Source organism: Alligator sinensis, unplaced genomic scaffold (genome assembly GCF_000455745.1).
Source record: "Alligator sinensis unplaced genomic scaffold, ASM45574v1 scaffold933_1, whole genome shotgun sequence".
NCBI lineage: Eukaryota > Metazoa > Chordata > Crocodylia > Alligatoridae > Alligator > Alligator sinensis.
This window is the reverse complement of record NW_005842542.1, coordinates 573055-591056: the sequence shown is the minus strand read 5'-3', so window position 1 is coordinate 591056 and position 18002 is coordinate 573055. Positions and strand designations below refer to the sequence as shown.

General features: G+C 38.8%; 1 protein-coding gene across 7 annotated transcripts in view; it reads right to left on the bottom strand.

Moving 5' to 3' along the window:
- Positions 1–18002, bottom strand: part of ZNF423 (zinc finger protein 423) — a 275029-nt gene that overhangs the window by 243882 nt on the left and 13145 nt on the right. For 2 of the 7 annotated variants that reach the window (XM_025213623.1, XM_006031964.3), the window contains exon 1: positions 7536–7580. Coding sequence is in view for 1 of the 7 variants with exons in the window: in XM_025213622.1 (XP_025069407.1) it covers positions 7536–7595 (60 nt within the window). In the remaining 6 variants the exon portion in view is untranslated. Of the gene's footprint in view, positions 1–7535; positions 7596–18002 lie in introns of those variants that run through there. The other 5 variants (XM_025213622.1, XM_025213625.1, XM_025213626.1 and 2 more) reach the window with 5 other exon arrangements.

Genomic DNA, 18002 nt, shown 5'->3' with positions numbered 1-18002 from the left:
CCTGATCAGAAGGCTCAGAGTATGGCAAACACGTCTGTTGAGAGCTTTGTGGACTACCACCATGTACCTTGATGACTGCACATTGAACAGGGATGAAATTTTGAATCTCAGCTATTTCATCCAGGATGTGACCATCTGGAAATCAACAAAACCCACACCACACCTTATCATCCCCAATCTGATGGATTTGCTCTGGTTGAAACACTCCTCCCTGATCAAAAACAATCAGGTGGAGTGGGATAAGATACTCCCTCATGTCATAGTGGCCTACTGGAGCATTGTATAGTCTTCTGTGGGATATATGCCATATATGATGTTGTATGGACAGGAGATTTCCCTACGTATTGATGTTGTTTCTGGAGTAAATATATCAGAATAATTTAACAATCCATCTAAATGTGTCACAAAGATGGCAGAATACCCACGTTGAGTTAGCCAAGCTGTTAAGAGACAGCAGGCTGTAGCCACACAAAGGCAAAAAGAGTATTATAACCTCAGGGTTACTAGATAGGTGTATGAACCAGGAGAGTTGGTGTGGGTATAGAACCAAACCAGGAGTTGGGGTCAGTGCCAAAAGCTATGTAAGAAGTTCAGTGGCTCATATATAGTCATCAGGAAATTGTCTAAGGTGTTATAGGAGCTGACAATCAAGCCAGTTGGACAAACACCTGTAGTACACTATAATCGGATAAAACTCTGTGTATATTCACAGGACAGAAACCCTGGCCTGACAAAGGAGCTAGAGGGACTGTTGCATCAGCAGCCAAGACATTGGCAGAGGCTTCACAACAGAACCCTCCCCAATACAACCCCCCAATACGTTCAATAGGGTGCTGCCAAAGGATGCTTCCGGATCAAGAAATATAAGGTGGGATCCATGGCCTGATGGAAATGAAGATAATGAGGATGAACAAGTAATTGGGGTAGTACCAAGGCTGGGTACAACAAGGGATATGCAAATCCTACCACAGTCAGTGAGGGTCCACACCCCTGACTCCCTTAGTAGATCACACAGCGAGTGGAGACCACCCAGGTGGTTTAGGGACTATGTGGTATAACTTAGTAGGATGCGGGGGCACATCCAGTTAAAGGTGTGTGTGTGTGTGGGGAGGGGGGGGGGATATAATGTGAATGTAATGCATATAACAGCAGAAGGAACCAGGGGGCAGTTTACAGAACTGTGCTAAATATTAATTTGGAATACAACTCCCAGAAAACCCCAGAAGTGGGGGGCAAGGGGAAAAGGAAAAGGAAACTTGAAACTGGAGTAGGAGGAAGAAAGAGTGGCATACACATGGAACCTGGTCATCCCTAGCCAGAGGAGTCACAGTGGAGCTGGAGATCTCTGTGGCTTCGTCAGCCAGGACTGTGGACTGAAGGAGCTTGACTCAGATTTGGGGACAGCCACTGGCTGCTGTTTGAGCACTCTAGAAACTAAAGACTTGTTTGGGGACACCTCAGAAAGTGTGTGTGTGGGGCGGGGGGGAGTAATTAAGGTCCTGAGTGTGTTACACAGTGCTGATGTTTCTCTATATTTTACCAGTTCCCTCCCTGTGGCCCATTGGCTTGTGACCCAAGCCCCTATGACTTTCTATATAAAAGTGGGAACTCTCCCTTCCTTCTTGTGCCAGTTTCTGGGGCTGCAGCGTTGGCACAGCAGGAAGGAATACAGCAATGTTTGGCTTAAGGAAGAAAAAAAGAGGGTGTAGAACTAAAAGAATAATGGAATATAAAAAGTGCCCATTAAAGTACCTGACAGCCCTGTTAGAACCAAGTAATGAAGTCATGGGACTCTTCTGAAATACAAGCTACAAATTAACCTAGGTGGGAGGCACTGCACAGGGCTGCAGACACCAAAAGGAGTGACCATCATCTTATATGTTGTGGTTGGTCTCAAACAAAAAGCTACTACTTTTACTCTCTTTTTTTAAAGGAGAAACTTAAAAAATGTGCACTTGTAAAAGGAAGTGGCACAGTGTACAAAACCAACACATGGTGGTAGTTCTGTTCCTGGCAAAATACCATAAGCCTGTTCTGAATAACTGCCAGCAGAGCTATGCATGGCCCAAGGACAGAAAGAGGAGGCCTAACACCCTACCTTCAGCCATCACTATAACAGAGCAGCTTGCTCTACACATGAAACTTTCTACTCTCTTACTGCAAAGTACAACCCTCCTTCTGATATAATGAAGTCTGTGAGACTTCCCCTGCTGTCCCCAGCTGAGCCCATCTCAGGTGGGACAGGAGCAGCTCTGGAAGTTACCCCTCCCCCAGGTCAGCTGGGGGAAGCAAAAGTGGAGGAGAGAAGGGAAGTGATATTCAGCTGGGCACAGAGGAGAAGGGAGGGGATGCCAAGTGCAGGGAGGAGGGTGGTTCTTACCTGACTTGGGGGCTCAAAAAGAGTCTCCAGCTGCTGCTCCTGCAGTGTGGTCCAAAATAGGAGTGTGACCGTGCCACTGCATCACTTCTGGATCCACTCCCAAGTGCATCCACTCCTTCCAAAAGAAGGAGAGAGTAGGAGTCCAAGCTTCTGCATGGGGACATGGCTTGGAAACTAGGCCTAGCTGCTGCCTAAGTTCCATAGGATCAGGAAGATCTGTAGGTTGCTTCAAACCCCCAGAGAGACAGGTCAGGTGATTTGAAAGGATCGGGGTGGGGACAGGGAAAATCACTCAAGTGAAACAAATTAAATGAGGTGGAAACTTAATTTAAACCTTGATGCACACATTCAACTATAACACTTAAGTAGGTGAACACTCAAATAATATAGCAAGGCATGAATGTTATAACTGCATAGCCACAATTCTGCAACTTAAGGTCTTCTATTGAAATTGATGTATATTATGAGGAAGGATCCTGACAATATTTCTAAATACTAACTTACTCTTTTGACACAGCTGGAATGGTGTGCTGAAACAAAAGAATTCTGTATGAATCCCAAATTCATATTACACACTGAGTTATAATGGATGTCTATTCCAAAAATTCAAAGTGCTACTGGATGAGACTTTTATGGTTCCCAATGTCTAAGTTTGTGTCATAACCTCTAGGGTATTTAAGCCTACCTTTGTATAAAGATAACAAAAGGACAATCTAGAGCTACTCCCAGGAAAAGACAGAAAAGTCCAGCCTTCTAGGTTCACTCAGTTTCTAGGGAAAACATAGAATCTTATTTTGCTTGCCCCAGACAATTTTGTTCAAATCCCCAAGCCCTTCAGGTCTGGCTAACAAGAAACTTCCCAGCAAACCCCTGTATAAAAATGCTTTTCATAAGTCTTTAAAAATGCCTTAAATTCTCTATATATTTAGTAAGACTTTTACTTCTTTAAAATGTCCCTTGTTGCTCCTCGAGATAATGCTCTAGTGATATATTATAACAGCAATGCAGTACTGCAAAGCAATGGGATAGCCAGACAAATATTAAATCTTATTTTCCTCTTGGCTTAAAAGAGGCAGAAAACCCTTTTATAGCCAGAGCTCTTGATGCTTCTCTGTCCTCCCACTGGAAGCCCAGCCCGACCTACTCTCCAAGATGCTTTCTGTATTAGATGTGGGAGCGGCAGTACAAGCTTGCAAGCGTGGCAATTGCTGTTAACAGGGGAAAGCAGGGTGAATGAGTACTGAACTGTGCTTTTCCTCTGGGACACAAAACATATCTGTCTATTAAACAACAAAACATTACTGATCTCTTCCTTAACAGAAAGTTAAGCCCCAAAGATGAAGAAAGAGAAAAGGAGGTTTTTGCTGTTGCTTTTTTGAATGAAGACCACGAATGTTTATAGAAAAATTAGGAGCAAGAAAATATATATATTCCTTTTGCTAGGTCACAGGCTGACACAAAGAGATTATTTTCCATATCATCAGAGCAGCCTCTGCCTCATTATATATTCTCTAAATTGGTGCATGCAGCCTTTAAATTATGACAATAATGTTATTTATAAAACAATTACAAGTCCTTTTTAAAGAGATTCCCCATGAATAGTGCAAGAAGGACTGAACTTCTGTAAAATCTTTGACCTTCAGAGGCTTGATTAGTACTGGGTAGCTAACTTGAAAGAAGGGCTTCTAATTTCCAGCCTTTAGAAAGTAAAATCTTACATAAAAGATAGACACCTAGCTGCATTAGAAGGCTAAATCCTTGTGGTAAGTAATCAGTGGAACACAAAACAATGTGACCACTTGACTTCCATTGACAAGATGCACATTGGTAAGTCTCCACATGTTGTTGCATTAAATAACTCTTACAAATCAATGATTTGTAAGCATCCTCCGAGCTCTACACAGAAAGCTTGACAACAATGTGCTAATTGTTTAAAATCTTAGTCATTTTAGTAAAGTTCTAGTATTGTGATACTTTGAAAGCTACAATTCAAGAGGATTTCTAGTTCAATCTTTCCAAAATATTTTCAATTTACAAATTACCAAACTATATAATTAGGAAAGCCAGTCCAGGAGGCACTGAAGTCTACATACTGATTCTTTAAACCCGCTGAGCTGGCTGTTACGGTTGTGGAAAGCTGACTGGCTCTGCATCACCTACCCTGGAGAGATCATAAACTCCACAGGACTGGAGCTTGTAAACTCTGCAGCCCTCAACTGAACACCAGTCCCACTTCTTCAGAGCTTGAATACAACTGGAACTCCAGTCACACTTCAGGGGACACATCCAGCATATGGCATAGCTGAGAAATTGGGTTAGCTGGAGTTCAGATAGCTGATGACACAAAAATGCTTTGGAAAATAAACTTTTAGAAAAGGATGAAAACACAACTCTAATTGAGTGGTTATAGCTTTGGAAACACCACTCCTAAGATTTGTGGTAAATTAACAATGATATTTTTATAAATTATGATTTATTCTGAAAAAAATCTATTTTCTGTGCAAATTCAGTTAAAAGAGGTTGGATGCTAAATAAGTCCTATCTCTACAAGGAAAAGTTTGCTGACATAGCAATCCTGGAAAAACCTCCCAGTATAAACTTATACCAGCAATAACAACAAAAAAGTGCTTTACCAGTAAACCTTACTGTCTGGAAGCAAGATATGCTATACCAACAAAAGCACTTTTAGGCTCAAGTGTATTTTGAACAAAGCTACCCCCTGTGTTTGCAGTGGCAGGACTTTGAGAGTGCTTGTCCCCCTGCTTTACCAGTGGCAAGTTAAAGCGTGTTTTGATGTTTCAGATACTATGCCTGGTGAGGGCTCTTCCTAAAGTTTAAGAATAGACTAATCTATTCTTATAGACAAATACTCGTCTAGAATGGGTAAGCTAGAGATGGTTCTGCCTTAAAACTCCTGACCGACACTTCTGTCTCATCAAAAATTTCACTGTGGATCTAAAAAGCTTCAGTAGAAGAAAGAGGAACACAAGTCACAACAGAATTTATCTTAAGTCACACCATGAATGTCTGCACATACACAGACATACAAATACATATAAACATGAAAAGAAAGATAAAGAAGGTGTCAATTTAAAGCCTCTGGCAATGTTCACAGTTAACAAGTCTAGTTTAGGAACTTTTTTTTTTTTAGGGGAGATAAGGAATGCTGTTGACTTGAGCTTGGGAAATGTGGGCACGAAATGAGAAGTTGAAACATGATTTTCTCCCTGTTTATTGAGGTTCTATATCACACTACTGAAGCTAATGCAAACAGGAAGATCATAAAAGAACATAATGAAAGTCTTGCACACTGGGACTGAGAGACTGGTTTCAGTTACTGAATATAGCTTTGGAGGCACACCACACAAGAGTGAGTAACTCCACAGTATTACACCACTATATATTATGGCTTTTTATGCTTTTTTTCCTGTGTTGCTATTTAGGCGGCAGCCTACTGCCCCATGTATTGTACCCTATCCAATAGAGCTTTAGAAGCACATAAGATTAAAACTAACTTCTGCTAACTGTGTTTAAAGAAATATCTGCCAATCAACGTTTCCTTAGATGCCATATAAACAGACATAATACATGTAAACACACATTTATAACATACATGATTACCCAGGTCTAAGGGTCTTAAACAAGAGATTAATTTTCCAGTAGTAACAGGATAAACTGTTGCCTAGTATTTCAATGACAGCTATGAATGAGGAATTTACTAATTTGGGAAAGTTCTTTCACAGGATCTCCCTTACACCTGCAGTATATTCACTAACACCATCCAAGAGAACTAAATGAACACCCCTTGAAGTGGAGAGACTCTTTTCTTGCACTTCAACCTTGTATTAAATTTAATATAATTCAAGATTTCTGATAGATAACATTGGTTACTCCACTCCACTGCTGCTTGAGACTAAGGTCAAGCAAGAGAGACTGAGAGTGCTCTTTTCATGCACTGTTAGCTCCAGGCACAAAGGGGCCTTCTGCATCACAGTCAGGGGTTTTCAGCAGCAGCAAAATTCGCTATCAAAGAATAGTGAAAACACAAATCGCTCCAAACAGCCATAGTAGAGAAGATGTACCCAGAACAACATACAGTGTTTTGTATAAAATGATACACGACAATATACCAAAACAAAAACAGTTTGCCTTAAAGACGAGCTAGGTTCTGAGTCCAGTGAGAAAAATTCCTGTAAACTATTTCTCAATTATTTTTATAGAATCTATAGTGGATGGGGGATTTACTTACACTGTTTATTCTCATTTCAGAGTTCATTTCCTATCTATATTCCTAATTCTTGTGTGTTACTTCTAATAAAATATAATGTGTTTCTAAAGGGGATTTGTAAAGTTATTTTTTGTTGTTTTGGCTTAAACATCAAAATAAATTATATGCAAAATCCATGTTCTGAGAATTCCACATATATTATATGTAAAATACATAAAATATGTATTAAAAATAGCACAATACAGAGTAGAGGGAGAGCATCAGTCTGGATAAACAATTGCCCCTTTACCTTACAATCAAACTATTCTAACATTATCTTGAAGTATATAGCGCTGTCAGTATACATTACCCAAACACAGCCAAACTTGCTTAATTCAATTTAGTTTTTGAGCCCATTTCATTCAAATGTTCAGTATAATATAAATTAACAGGTCCTAGACACATATTTAGTATACAGACTTTCAAACATACAAAGACTGGTTAAGACGTTAGATCTTTCTAAACTACTGATATACCAAACATATTCACAAGGTCTGACATTGCTTTGCAATTTCTTCCAAGGAGAGAAATACACACATTCCAATTGAAATTGAAGTTTAAAATTCCTATTAAAGTAGCTTTTATGTAATTAGATTGGAATGAATGTGCAACAGTGCCCATTGCAGGAAACTTCAAAGCAGTTATACTAAAGAAATCACAGCCCATTTCAATGTGCCCACAAGAAGAAAGAATGGCTCTCTAGAGGATAAGAGTATATTAGTCTCTGTATGTAATAGATTTTATTGACCATATGGAACTGATATAAAAATTGTGTTGCAGTGGGTAGTCTTGGATTTGAGACAGGAATGTGACACAAAATACAGTTCCTATAAAAAGCCTAGCAGCTTTCTAGCAGCCTTTGCAATCAGAAGAACCTAAAACATTTACCTGATTGAGTCACTGATGAGTCCCAGTTCAAAGCAAAATCTGAAGATTCACCCTCTTCAACTGAAAGAAATAAAATACAATTGTGATTTCTAAAAAAAAATTTGGAAAGAACAAGTGAGGTAATTAAGTCCACTATGCATTAAAAAATAAAATATTCTCCATAAAATCTTGTTTCTGCTGATCATTTTACTAATTTTTTTGCTTTCTCATTTTCAACAAGGGTACTAAATTTGTGCTGCAATATTTTCCCATCTTAAAAAAAACTATATTTACTCATGCAAATTTAACAGATTTAACCAATAATTTATACTGTGCATCCAAGTATAGGGGGCTGTGGCAAACAAAAAAAAAGACACATGCAAAACTGCTGGTGCAAATACAGAGGCTGCTTTTGAAAATGTGACCTTACCATGTCACTCCAAAGAACCATTCTATAAGACAATGTTACCCAACATATTTAGACAACACAAAAAAGTTATTTTTCCAAAAAAATAAGACACAAAACATAATTTATAATGTGCAGCTATATTTTTAATAGTTGAGTCACAAATATTTATATTTATAGCATGACTTACAGCACAACCATATGAAAACTGGCAGAGAGAGGTTTCAGCACTTTGAAGAAACATGCTCCTGGTACTGCACTTGGTGAAAAACTACACATAACATTTTTTTGTTTGAATGTTAAAATTGTATTTGTCCTTCTGCCTTTAGAAACAGCATAAAGACAAGCTGACAACTAAGGGCCTAATAATCCTGCTCCCACTAAAATCCAAACTAATTTTACTACTGTCAAACTATATGTATTTGAAAGCTATAGATGCAGAGACTGTTAATATCTTCCTTTGTAGTCATATATAAAAGAATATCTTAATTCCCCACTCAAAAATAATTAAATAATGGTGTTGTGTAGTCCAGTATAAATCATTATTGAACACTCTTAAGTCATCTTATCCAAATCTCACTTTATCTAAAAATATGGTTCCACAAGATTCTGCAAATGGTGTCAATACACTGCTGTAAACTCACACATACAGCCTCCACTGTCTACAACAGGAATTATACATCCAGGCTTTCAGCTTTATTTACAATCCTTTGATTCAATTTTTATTAGGAGGTAGCCTCATTTTTTTTTTTACTCAAGAGCCCTAATATCCTTGATGCTGATCTATCAAGTTGATAGAAATTAGTGTTAAAAATAAATTTAGAGATGAAAAGATAATCATACAGGTAGTGTTTGGAGGTGCTGTAATTTTATGTGCAGTTCTAGCACCTATCACACATTCCAGACAGCCACAAATACAGTAGTGCTATTATACAATTTTGCTGTTCACCATGATCACAATTTGGCCCTTCTATTGATGCCATTTCTTTAAAATTAATTATATTATTTTAAACAGGTCTACATTAGCATAAAACAATTTTCACAAAATATATTTAAAAGGTGCAAAACAAAAAAAAAAAAATATAAAACTGAAAGTTTTAGAGTCAAGGCCAAAACTCTCTCTGACAGAGGACTGGGCCAAACGTTCTTTCTTGTAAAGCATTCACCCACCATTTTGTATCTTTTATCACCAGCTTGTTTAATTTTTGTGACAAGTATTACAAGTAACAGGAAAATTCTGGGCATAATTTTACTAATTTATTCAACTCGACAAACATATCTGTTAACATTAAAATTACATATACTTTGAGGAGGATGTTTTCTTCTCCCAATATCAGCTGAGCTTGCTTACACAGCAATGTCTTGTTCAAGAAAGATAGGTATTAAGTAATGGATTTTTTTTCCCCAGAAATTATGTAGGTTTCTAAAAACTGGTAAGAGAGAAAAATCAATGTTTGTTAAAAAATTGTTAAAGTTTTAAATTTAGAAATGTTTAAAGAAGAAGAAATACACAGAAGTATTGCTGGTCATTTGTAATTTTAGCAACAGACCAGTTCTCATTTTGGTTAAGCACTGGAGACTGCTATAATCCTTGAGTTGTAGGTCACTTGATTTCAACAGTGCAACAAAACTGCACTTTTAAGAATCCCTTAAATGAGGGCAAAGGTTTAAGACAGCCACTGTTGGCATTAATTCGTTTTGCTCCCCACTGAGTGGAAGAAGGAGGGAGAATATATATCTGAACATGACAGCACTTCAATTCATTGTATATTATTACTGTCATGATTTCATGTTCCTCCCTACACATTTAGGCAATTGCATCACATAGTTTATGTTGCTACAACTTCATACAACAAGGGAGTCAATAGGCAAACAGCCTTGCTAGCTTAGATATAAACGTATTTTCATGAAGCTATTGCTCACCCTTTATTTTTCCTTTCTTTTTGCTTTTTTATTTATTTATTTTTTGAACAAACACTATCTTTTATAGAATCAACGATGAGAAAAAGTAATAGCAAACCCCCTCTAAGAGGTATTATTATATTTGACTACTGTGCAACTGAACGGGTTTTCTTTATCCAGCCAAACAGGAGTTCAAATTGGCCTCTTCAACAATAAGGCAACTGGCAGGGGCAATAAGAAAAAAAGGACACCAGATCACATCACACTGTTTGAAATGGGTGCTTGCTGTGGATGCAGGAACCCTATAGATAGACAGTGCAACAGAAAGGCTAGCATGGCTAGTCTACTTCCCTTAAATGGGATTCTTACTATAGGAATTATTGTTACTATTTCTGCAGCACCACAAGAATGCATGAGGGCTAATGGACAATTAGAAAGACAGGTCCTTTGCCCAAAGAAATTGCAGTAAGCCTGATCCTGCAAACACTCTGGTTATTCATATGCCCTTTTGTTTGCAAAAATTGCACTCTATATTAATCAAGCACCAAGGGATGACAAACCAAGGACGAGACAAAATGCTACACGGAATATTAAAAATAACACTATTTATCTGGCATGCCAGGACTCTTAGCAAGTCTCTACTATTTAACTATCTGCTTTATTCATAATTTGTGGCATGAACTGTGGCATTTAAGAAAGGAAAAGCAGACAAGAGGTTACAGCACAGAAATAAGAGTTGGGAAAGCAGGTTATTTCCCAGGATTGCTATAGGCTTTTAGCATAACTTTAGGCAAGAAGTTATCTAACCAACCTGTACTTCACTTCCCCTCTCCCCGAAATAGGAATAATAATTTCCTCAGACAGCTGTTATAAGATTTTACTCACTGACCTTTCTAAATTGCTAGATATAAATAATTATGTAAGGACAAAATATTCAATAAACATTTTTAACCTGAGCCATGACAACAAATAGTCAAGCATAAAAATTTCAAATCAAGAGATGAATGCTCACATTTTTTAAACTAAACTTTAATACTTGAACACCGAAGGCTAAAATTTGCCTTTTGGTGCATGTGCCTCTCATTGATTTGAATTAGAAATGTGGAGCGCGCACACAAGAAATTTGCCCTGTCGGTTAAGGCAATCTGCATGGTAGCTTTGGCTGGGGTGATGGTGAAGTCCACAGAATATCCAGTGAGTGGACTACAGGTTAAATATTTTGTTTAACAGATCAGCTGTCACTGCCAAGAAGCAAATAGCAGGTCAGGCCACAGGTTTGATTGCTGAGCTTACCACTGATGGCAGTGAACCAGGAAAAAAAATGGCATAATACTTTTAGTTAGGGAGATCTTTAGTTGGTTTCTGTTTGCACTTACATGTTATGTTACTACTTTAAGTATTTTCCATAGTCTTTGAAGCCCATTTAACTTTTTCTAGTTTGTATCTTAAACCATTAGTGTTACATTTTAGTAATTTATTTTTTTTGTAAAAAGTTAATATTTTTATTTGAATAACAGTAGCATATAAAGAGTGCAGGATGGGATATAGTCTGCCATGGTCACTTTCAAAATATGCTACTCTACAATATAAGGGATCTGCAGAGATCTCACTTGGCCAAAAGAACGTAAATACTGAAGAGTACATTGGTGAATGTTATATAGTATATTAGAAATATCCACTAAGTATGTTGTGCAGATGGCTGACTGGTTCATATATTAAAGGTTGTCACAAATGCCTCTGAATTACACCAAACTGTAAATAGAGATACTTTATTAAGTTCATCTTGACAATCTTAAAAAAGGTACAACTTTTACAGTGAAGTATTTCAAATTTGCTGCATGCTCTGGTGGTAAAAATGAAAAAAAAATCCTTAGCAGAAAAGTTGTCATTATCATTAACAGGAAAATGTGTTTTCTGAGATGCAATGAGCAAAATCATAATTAGCCAAAGCCAAGGACTAGACACTTCCACATGTACTATTTAATCACTCGAGTAATGCAAACAGAAATATACACTATTACTGTTCATCCCTAGCAGGATGCAGTCACTGCTCAACCACTGATACCTGACCAAAAGTTGTGTAAGTACCTGAAACATTGTAGAGCCTGGAAATATTAAAGGAAAAAGAAGGGACATTTACGGAGAAAAGACAAGATTGTAATTAGCAACTAAAGAGTTTTTTCTCAATTTGAGATGCCTTAAATGATCTTGGTGTCTCAAGGATGGACAACAGAACTATGGCTATAACCAGAAAAGTTTATTGAGAAAAGTTTCTCCATTTCCACTCACATACCTGATCTCTTACACTAAATCACTATTTAGAAGTTTTAAAAAAAATCACTCCTATTAGTAATTCTGAGCCAATATAGCTAAAGGAGAGTAAGCTGAATGCTAGAGGAGAGCAAACTTCATGCATCATTAGCAAAAATGTCAGTCAAGTTCCAAGTGCAGTACCTTATTGGTAGTGATGCACAATTTTCAGATCCCAGGTTGAGTTCATTGCAAGTAGTAGTTTCAAATGAATAAACCCTTCCCTGAGTTTGTGGCAGGCCTTACAACTACATTTTCATACCATTCAAAGTTTGTCTCTTCTGTTGCTATGTGAATGAATCGCACAAACAGCAGTAGAAACTGACTGACTGCACAGGCGAGAGGGTGACAGATTGTATACCCGAACATATTCCAATTAATTAAATAAATCAATGGGAAACAAAAACTTCCTTTAGTTTAATCCTTCAGGTGTATTCATCTTGGGTGTTACTGGTAACTATGGCAGTACAAGACTTTTGCAGAACAGTATAATTTCTATAATGACAGTGTCCCTTTTATGAAGTTTGCCTGGGAAGCCACTATAAAATTGAAACACCTGAATAGAAAATGCCTTTGAATGAGTTTCATACAAACAGCTATGAAAATGGCCTTGGCCAGGCATATGCAGAAAATCCTCCTCTGATCAACTGAAAGGGCCACATTCTCCAGTTTACTAAGGCCACTTTGTGCTGCACAAGTGAAGAATTCTACATAAGAGGCACAGCTCCTCCGTATGCCAGCTGTTCCCTCCATCTGACGTAAAGATAAAAAGGGGGGCATGTCCTGGACAAGCTGTGGAATGCAGGCAAAGGGACAGGGCTGAACTCTGCTACACCAAATTCTCTGCTGGCACAAGTGGGCCTTGTGCCAGTTCCTTTTGGGGAGGTCTCCCTTCTGCTCTCATTTCCTCAGTGGAAACAGGCTGCTCTGAATCAAGGGGCCACAACCAGATCCCTGAGGCCCCTCCTCTCCATGGAACACAGCTGGGAATTTGGGGCAAAAGTTACACTTCAACAAGTTGCTCCTTATACAAATCCAAATATTTACATTTTGCCAGCTTATCTCACATGTTCTCAGAAGATATTTATTTAATTGCTAGGTCACTGGTACTGGAGACTCAAGCATTTTGGTTCTCAGTGCTCAAAGAAACTTCTAAAAAAAAAAATCAGTATACATTCCCCTGTGAATCTGAAAATCTATTTATGGGCGCACCATTACCTGAACTCTATTCATAGTCACAGTGCTTATTTAACACTTTATCACTCCCAGGAAAGAACTTAACCTTATCAAAGGAAGACACTTCTGAACCAAACGTTGATTTCCAGATGCAATCAAACCTTATGAATGAGCAACAGCCCTTTAGTAGCTCAGATCATATATGCATACTCCTTTATCCTGTTATACAGACTTAAAGTGGGGAGGACGAGGAGAACTACTGACTTAGGAGGACTGCATTAATATTTTCTCTAGCATAAACATGCTATCATATTCTAAGTATCAAAACACAATGACAAAAACAATTGTTACTGGCCTCCGTTTTGGAAGGCATTTAAGCACATGTTCAATTTTAAGTTGATACATGAAGAAGGAAACTTTCATGGGTTCGGACCACTGTAAAAAGTAATGTTTGGTATGGGTGATGTAAAATACCATGGCCATTTTGTTTCATATGAATAATTTATCTGAAGCCAATGAAGATGAAATAATCTAAAGGGTTGCCTGTACATAAGTCAGGAGGCTGCTCCAATGTGCTGTAATTACAGTATGTCAGAGCAGACTCAATTAATTGACCAAGCTCTGCATCTTATGTTTCAGCATCCCCACACTTCAAAATGGCAGCGGGGTGCTTTAAACTAAAGCTCATTCTATAAGCTTTAGATAAAACACCCCAGTCACCATTCTGAAGCACGGGGATGCTGATACATGAGATGTTCCAGGCACTTTAATTGGAACGGATCTGAAAGCCATTCTAATTAAAGTCCTCCTTCCCTCCACACACCCCCAGAGCACAGGTAAAAACAACCAAGGAGTGCAAAAATGCCCAGGATAGTGTTTAGATAGTTGGTTTGGTTGATTTTGTTTGCTTAAATTAGGATGTATTCTCACATGTAAGCCACTAAACACATGATTGATACTGGCTGTATATTAGCCTGTAATGTATGAGACAAGATCCAGATATTTACCTCTGAAGAAGCTTTCCAATCCAAGGCCATTTTTTTATAAGTCAACTCATACAATAATTGCATATTTTCCCATACCTAGATATGGATATTCTTAGGTTCAAGTCATCACCCCTTCTCTGAAGCTCCAGTGGTTCTCATGTCCCCTTTATTTTTGTTTGCTGCTTTTAGCCTCCGTCTCAAATTCTTGAGTGCCATGAGCTTCTATATCCTGTGCTAATCACCTACAGGTCCTCCTCATTGACAAATTGTCTTTAGAAAGGGATCAGATGAAATCATAAGCCTCCAAACCAATATGCAAGCAGTGGTCCAATGGCACTCACTCCACTGCCATGTAGTGACCAACAAACTGATACAGAATTGCTTCAGCATAAAATTCCTTACACTGGTCCTGATCCTGTGAAATACTGAGTATCATCAGCTTTCATTTAAGTCATTAATTGCCATTGAGGGCAATCAGAGCTTAGCATGATAACAAGACCAAAAAGAAATCAGTTTCCAGCTGGTTGGTCCAGCAGGACCACACAACACAAGGGGTTTAAATGCCTTTAATGGTTCACTACCTGGCCCTATTGAAAAAGGATGTGATATTTTCTCAGTCCTCAGAGAGACTGAAACAACAGCTCTGAGTCAGACTCTCCCTATGCCTGAAGAAGGGTGTTTGTGCCCAAAAGCTTGCAAAGAACATTTTTAACAACTATTAAGTTGGCCTAATGAAAGATATCACATCTATCCAAAGAACCTTTCCTGCCTATGTCCTTAGACCAACACAGCTACAACCAACAACCCTAAAATATTCTTCTGAATTTATCTGGTTTTTCAGTTTGCCTTATCCTACAGGTAAATCCACCTGCCAGTTCAGCAGTTACATGCAGAGGGATAAAAAAAGTCTCCAAATTAGACAACCAGCAATGTTTTGCACCAGTAATTTGACCCATTTAACCCACTCCAAAACAACTGCTTAGATACCCTACTGCTGCCAGGTCTGCTTGCTAGACCTCTTGCATGCCTGCACTGCCTTTTGCTACCTAGCATTAGTCATAAATTGTCTTCTTTCTTTCTAGTTGGAAGGAGCATCTGGAAACAAAACCCATTTTTTGACAGTGAACAGTGCACTCTTTGCCCAGACCCCAGCATACAGAATGTCATGAAAATACTATGTAGAATACTTGAAAGCTACAAGTTCCCATCTGAGTGTTTCTAAACTGCTTTTAGTTTTCTGAGTGTGTCAGCAGAACAGCATTCTTGTCCTCCTCCCCTCACATACAGGACTCAGGGAGTGGTGGCCCCTGGCCAGGATTTTTCTCCAATCTAAATAGGACCATTATATGTCAGTCCTTTCATGGGCCAGCAGACCAGGGAATAAGACAAGAGGGTTTACTGACATGGCTTATTTAGCTAGTTCAGAGCCTAAATTCGCACAAGTTCTCTAGCTGCTTTTCTCCAAAGTCAGTAACAGGACTTGGCAGAGTGTACCTTTTTTGCTGGCAAAGTCAGCCTTTCTGTGGGAAGAAAGGGGGGTAGAGGGAAAACCCAGACTGCTATGCTCTCTAGGTCAAGAAAAAAGGAATAAGGAAGAAGGAAGACTGAATTATACAGAAAATCAAAAAAAGACAAAGAAATAAAGGACCAGTTGAAGACAACTAAGGAGGAGAACATAAACAACAGAATAAGGTAGCACTAGCAGGTTTATGCAAAGAAGATCTAATTATGGGTGACTAAATCCTCCAGGACATTAATATTCCAGCGTAATGTGTCTAGTTTCCTCCTTTCCAGACATGGCAGGGAGGAAATGAGAATCACTTAGATACACTGTTTAATGAGCAAATGATGGACGATCACCAAATACAGCCTGTCTGATAAGTATCCATTAGCTTAAACTTCCACTGTAAATCTGTGCACAGCTAACAGGCCTTGGTCTAAAAACATTACAATGAAACTTAATGTAACTGCAACAAGATAAAAGAGCCATTCTAAATAAAAATCTCATATCTGAAATAAGAGAAAGGCTGTAGGCCATTTGTACAGGCTAATCACACTGTACACTACAGTCCATACACCTGAATCACAAGCCATAGCACATTTATTCCCACTGCTCATATTTAGTCTTTGTAGTTCTAATTCATAGTCTCCACTGGAGACATATATTTCCCATCAAAATCTACTATGTAAATAAATATAAGTATATGGTATAATAAAATGCATTCAACATTTCTGTTTCCACACAGGATCAACATTTTACACATAGAACACATTAGAATTACAATGCTTAAAATTGGACCTATATTTGCGGCGGTTGTCTCTTTCTTTCCAACACGATTTTTAAAAATCTGAAGATAACAGAAAAACAATTTTGAATTGAAAAGAAAGCCCTATGAGTTTTTCTTTTTAGTTAAAAAATTGGTGCTTAATCTGTGAAAAATCAAGGTACCTGGAACTGGTGTCAAATAGGTTGATGTGTGTCAATGGTCACTTCCTCACATGGTTGCATTTAGAATCAGACATGAGAGAAGCTATGTAAGTAGCTTCCTGGATCTACACTGTACTTCAGAGAAGCATGGAACAGCAGAAATCCCTGTGACAAGCAATGGAAAGTCATTTTCTTGGCGTTCCAAAGCAAAAGGGACTCCAGATTAAAGTATTCTAATGAAAATTCGGGGGGGGATTCAAAATATTGTAAAAAAAATGTGGGGGGGGGGGGGGTGTCTGCAATCGGAGTTTATTGGGTTTCATCCTTAAAAATATTGCCTTTACAATGTCAGAGAGAAGTTCTAGACTGTCTGAGACCTTCGCCATGCTCACTGTGACTGTGCCACTGCCACTCCCCTCTTCAGTTTCCCCTCGAAGTGACACTAGTTCACATCTGATTGTCTCTTCTTCTCATTCCTTTTATACTATTGTTAATTGAGAGTTTTTAACCCACTTCTAGTCCCTACCCCAGATTTTACATAGCCAGAGAGGCCAGAGAACCAAGGCCCCACATCTAAGTACATTCAGGTCCCGATTACAGAACAGCTGCAATAGAGCAGGAGGAACGAGGACCCCTCGCGCCCTCTCCCATTGCTCCATCACCTGACAGTTGTCCAGAGACCCTGGATTCCCCCCACAGCAACATTTCCAGTACCCAGTGGGTAGTAATGGGTGGGTGGGGGGAGGTTTCAAGGCTGTACAACCCTATGGCTGTCTGAATTCACAGCCAAGTTTTACTGGAGTCTTTGCCACATACCCAGCTCAGTGGTTCGCAAACTTTTCAGTTGGAAATCACTTGGTGACATGCTAGCAGATGGGGCCCTATCTCCTTGTGCCATGGCCTGGCACAGATGCTAGCTTTTTGTGTTTTTCTTGTCCTGCTCTCTGATCACCTCTCTTCAACTGTTTGTTCTGCTTGTTTCCTGTCTTAGTTTTGTTTCTACCCCCCCACCCCATATCCATATTTTCTTGTTTTCTAGCCTTTCCCTTGTTTTCCAGTCTTTCCCTTGTTTTCCAGTCTTTTCTTTAACTGCCTTTCTCCTCAGGGTGGGAAGGGGCAGCTTCATGCATGCTGGCTGAGGTGCCCACAAGCAGCAGAGAAGCTTGCTGGAGGCTGACGCTGCCTTAGCCTGCAGCCCTGTAGACATGAGCTGATGCCATTATGAACCATAGCAGAAACAGAGAGGGAAGCAAGGCAGCTCAGTGAGCCACCATTTCTTC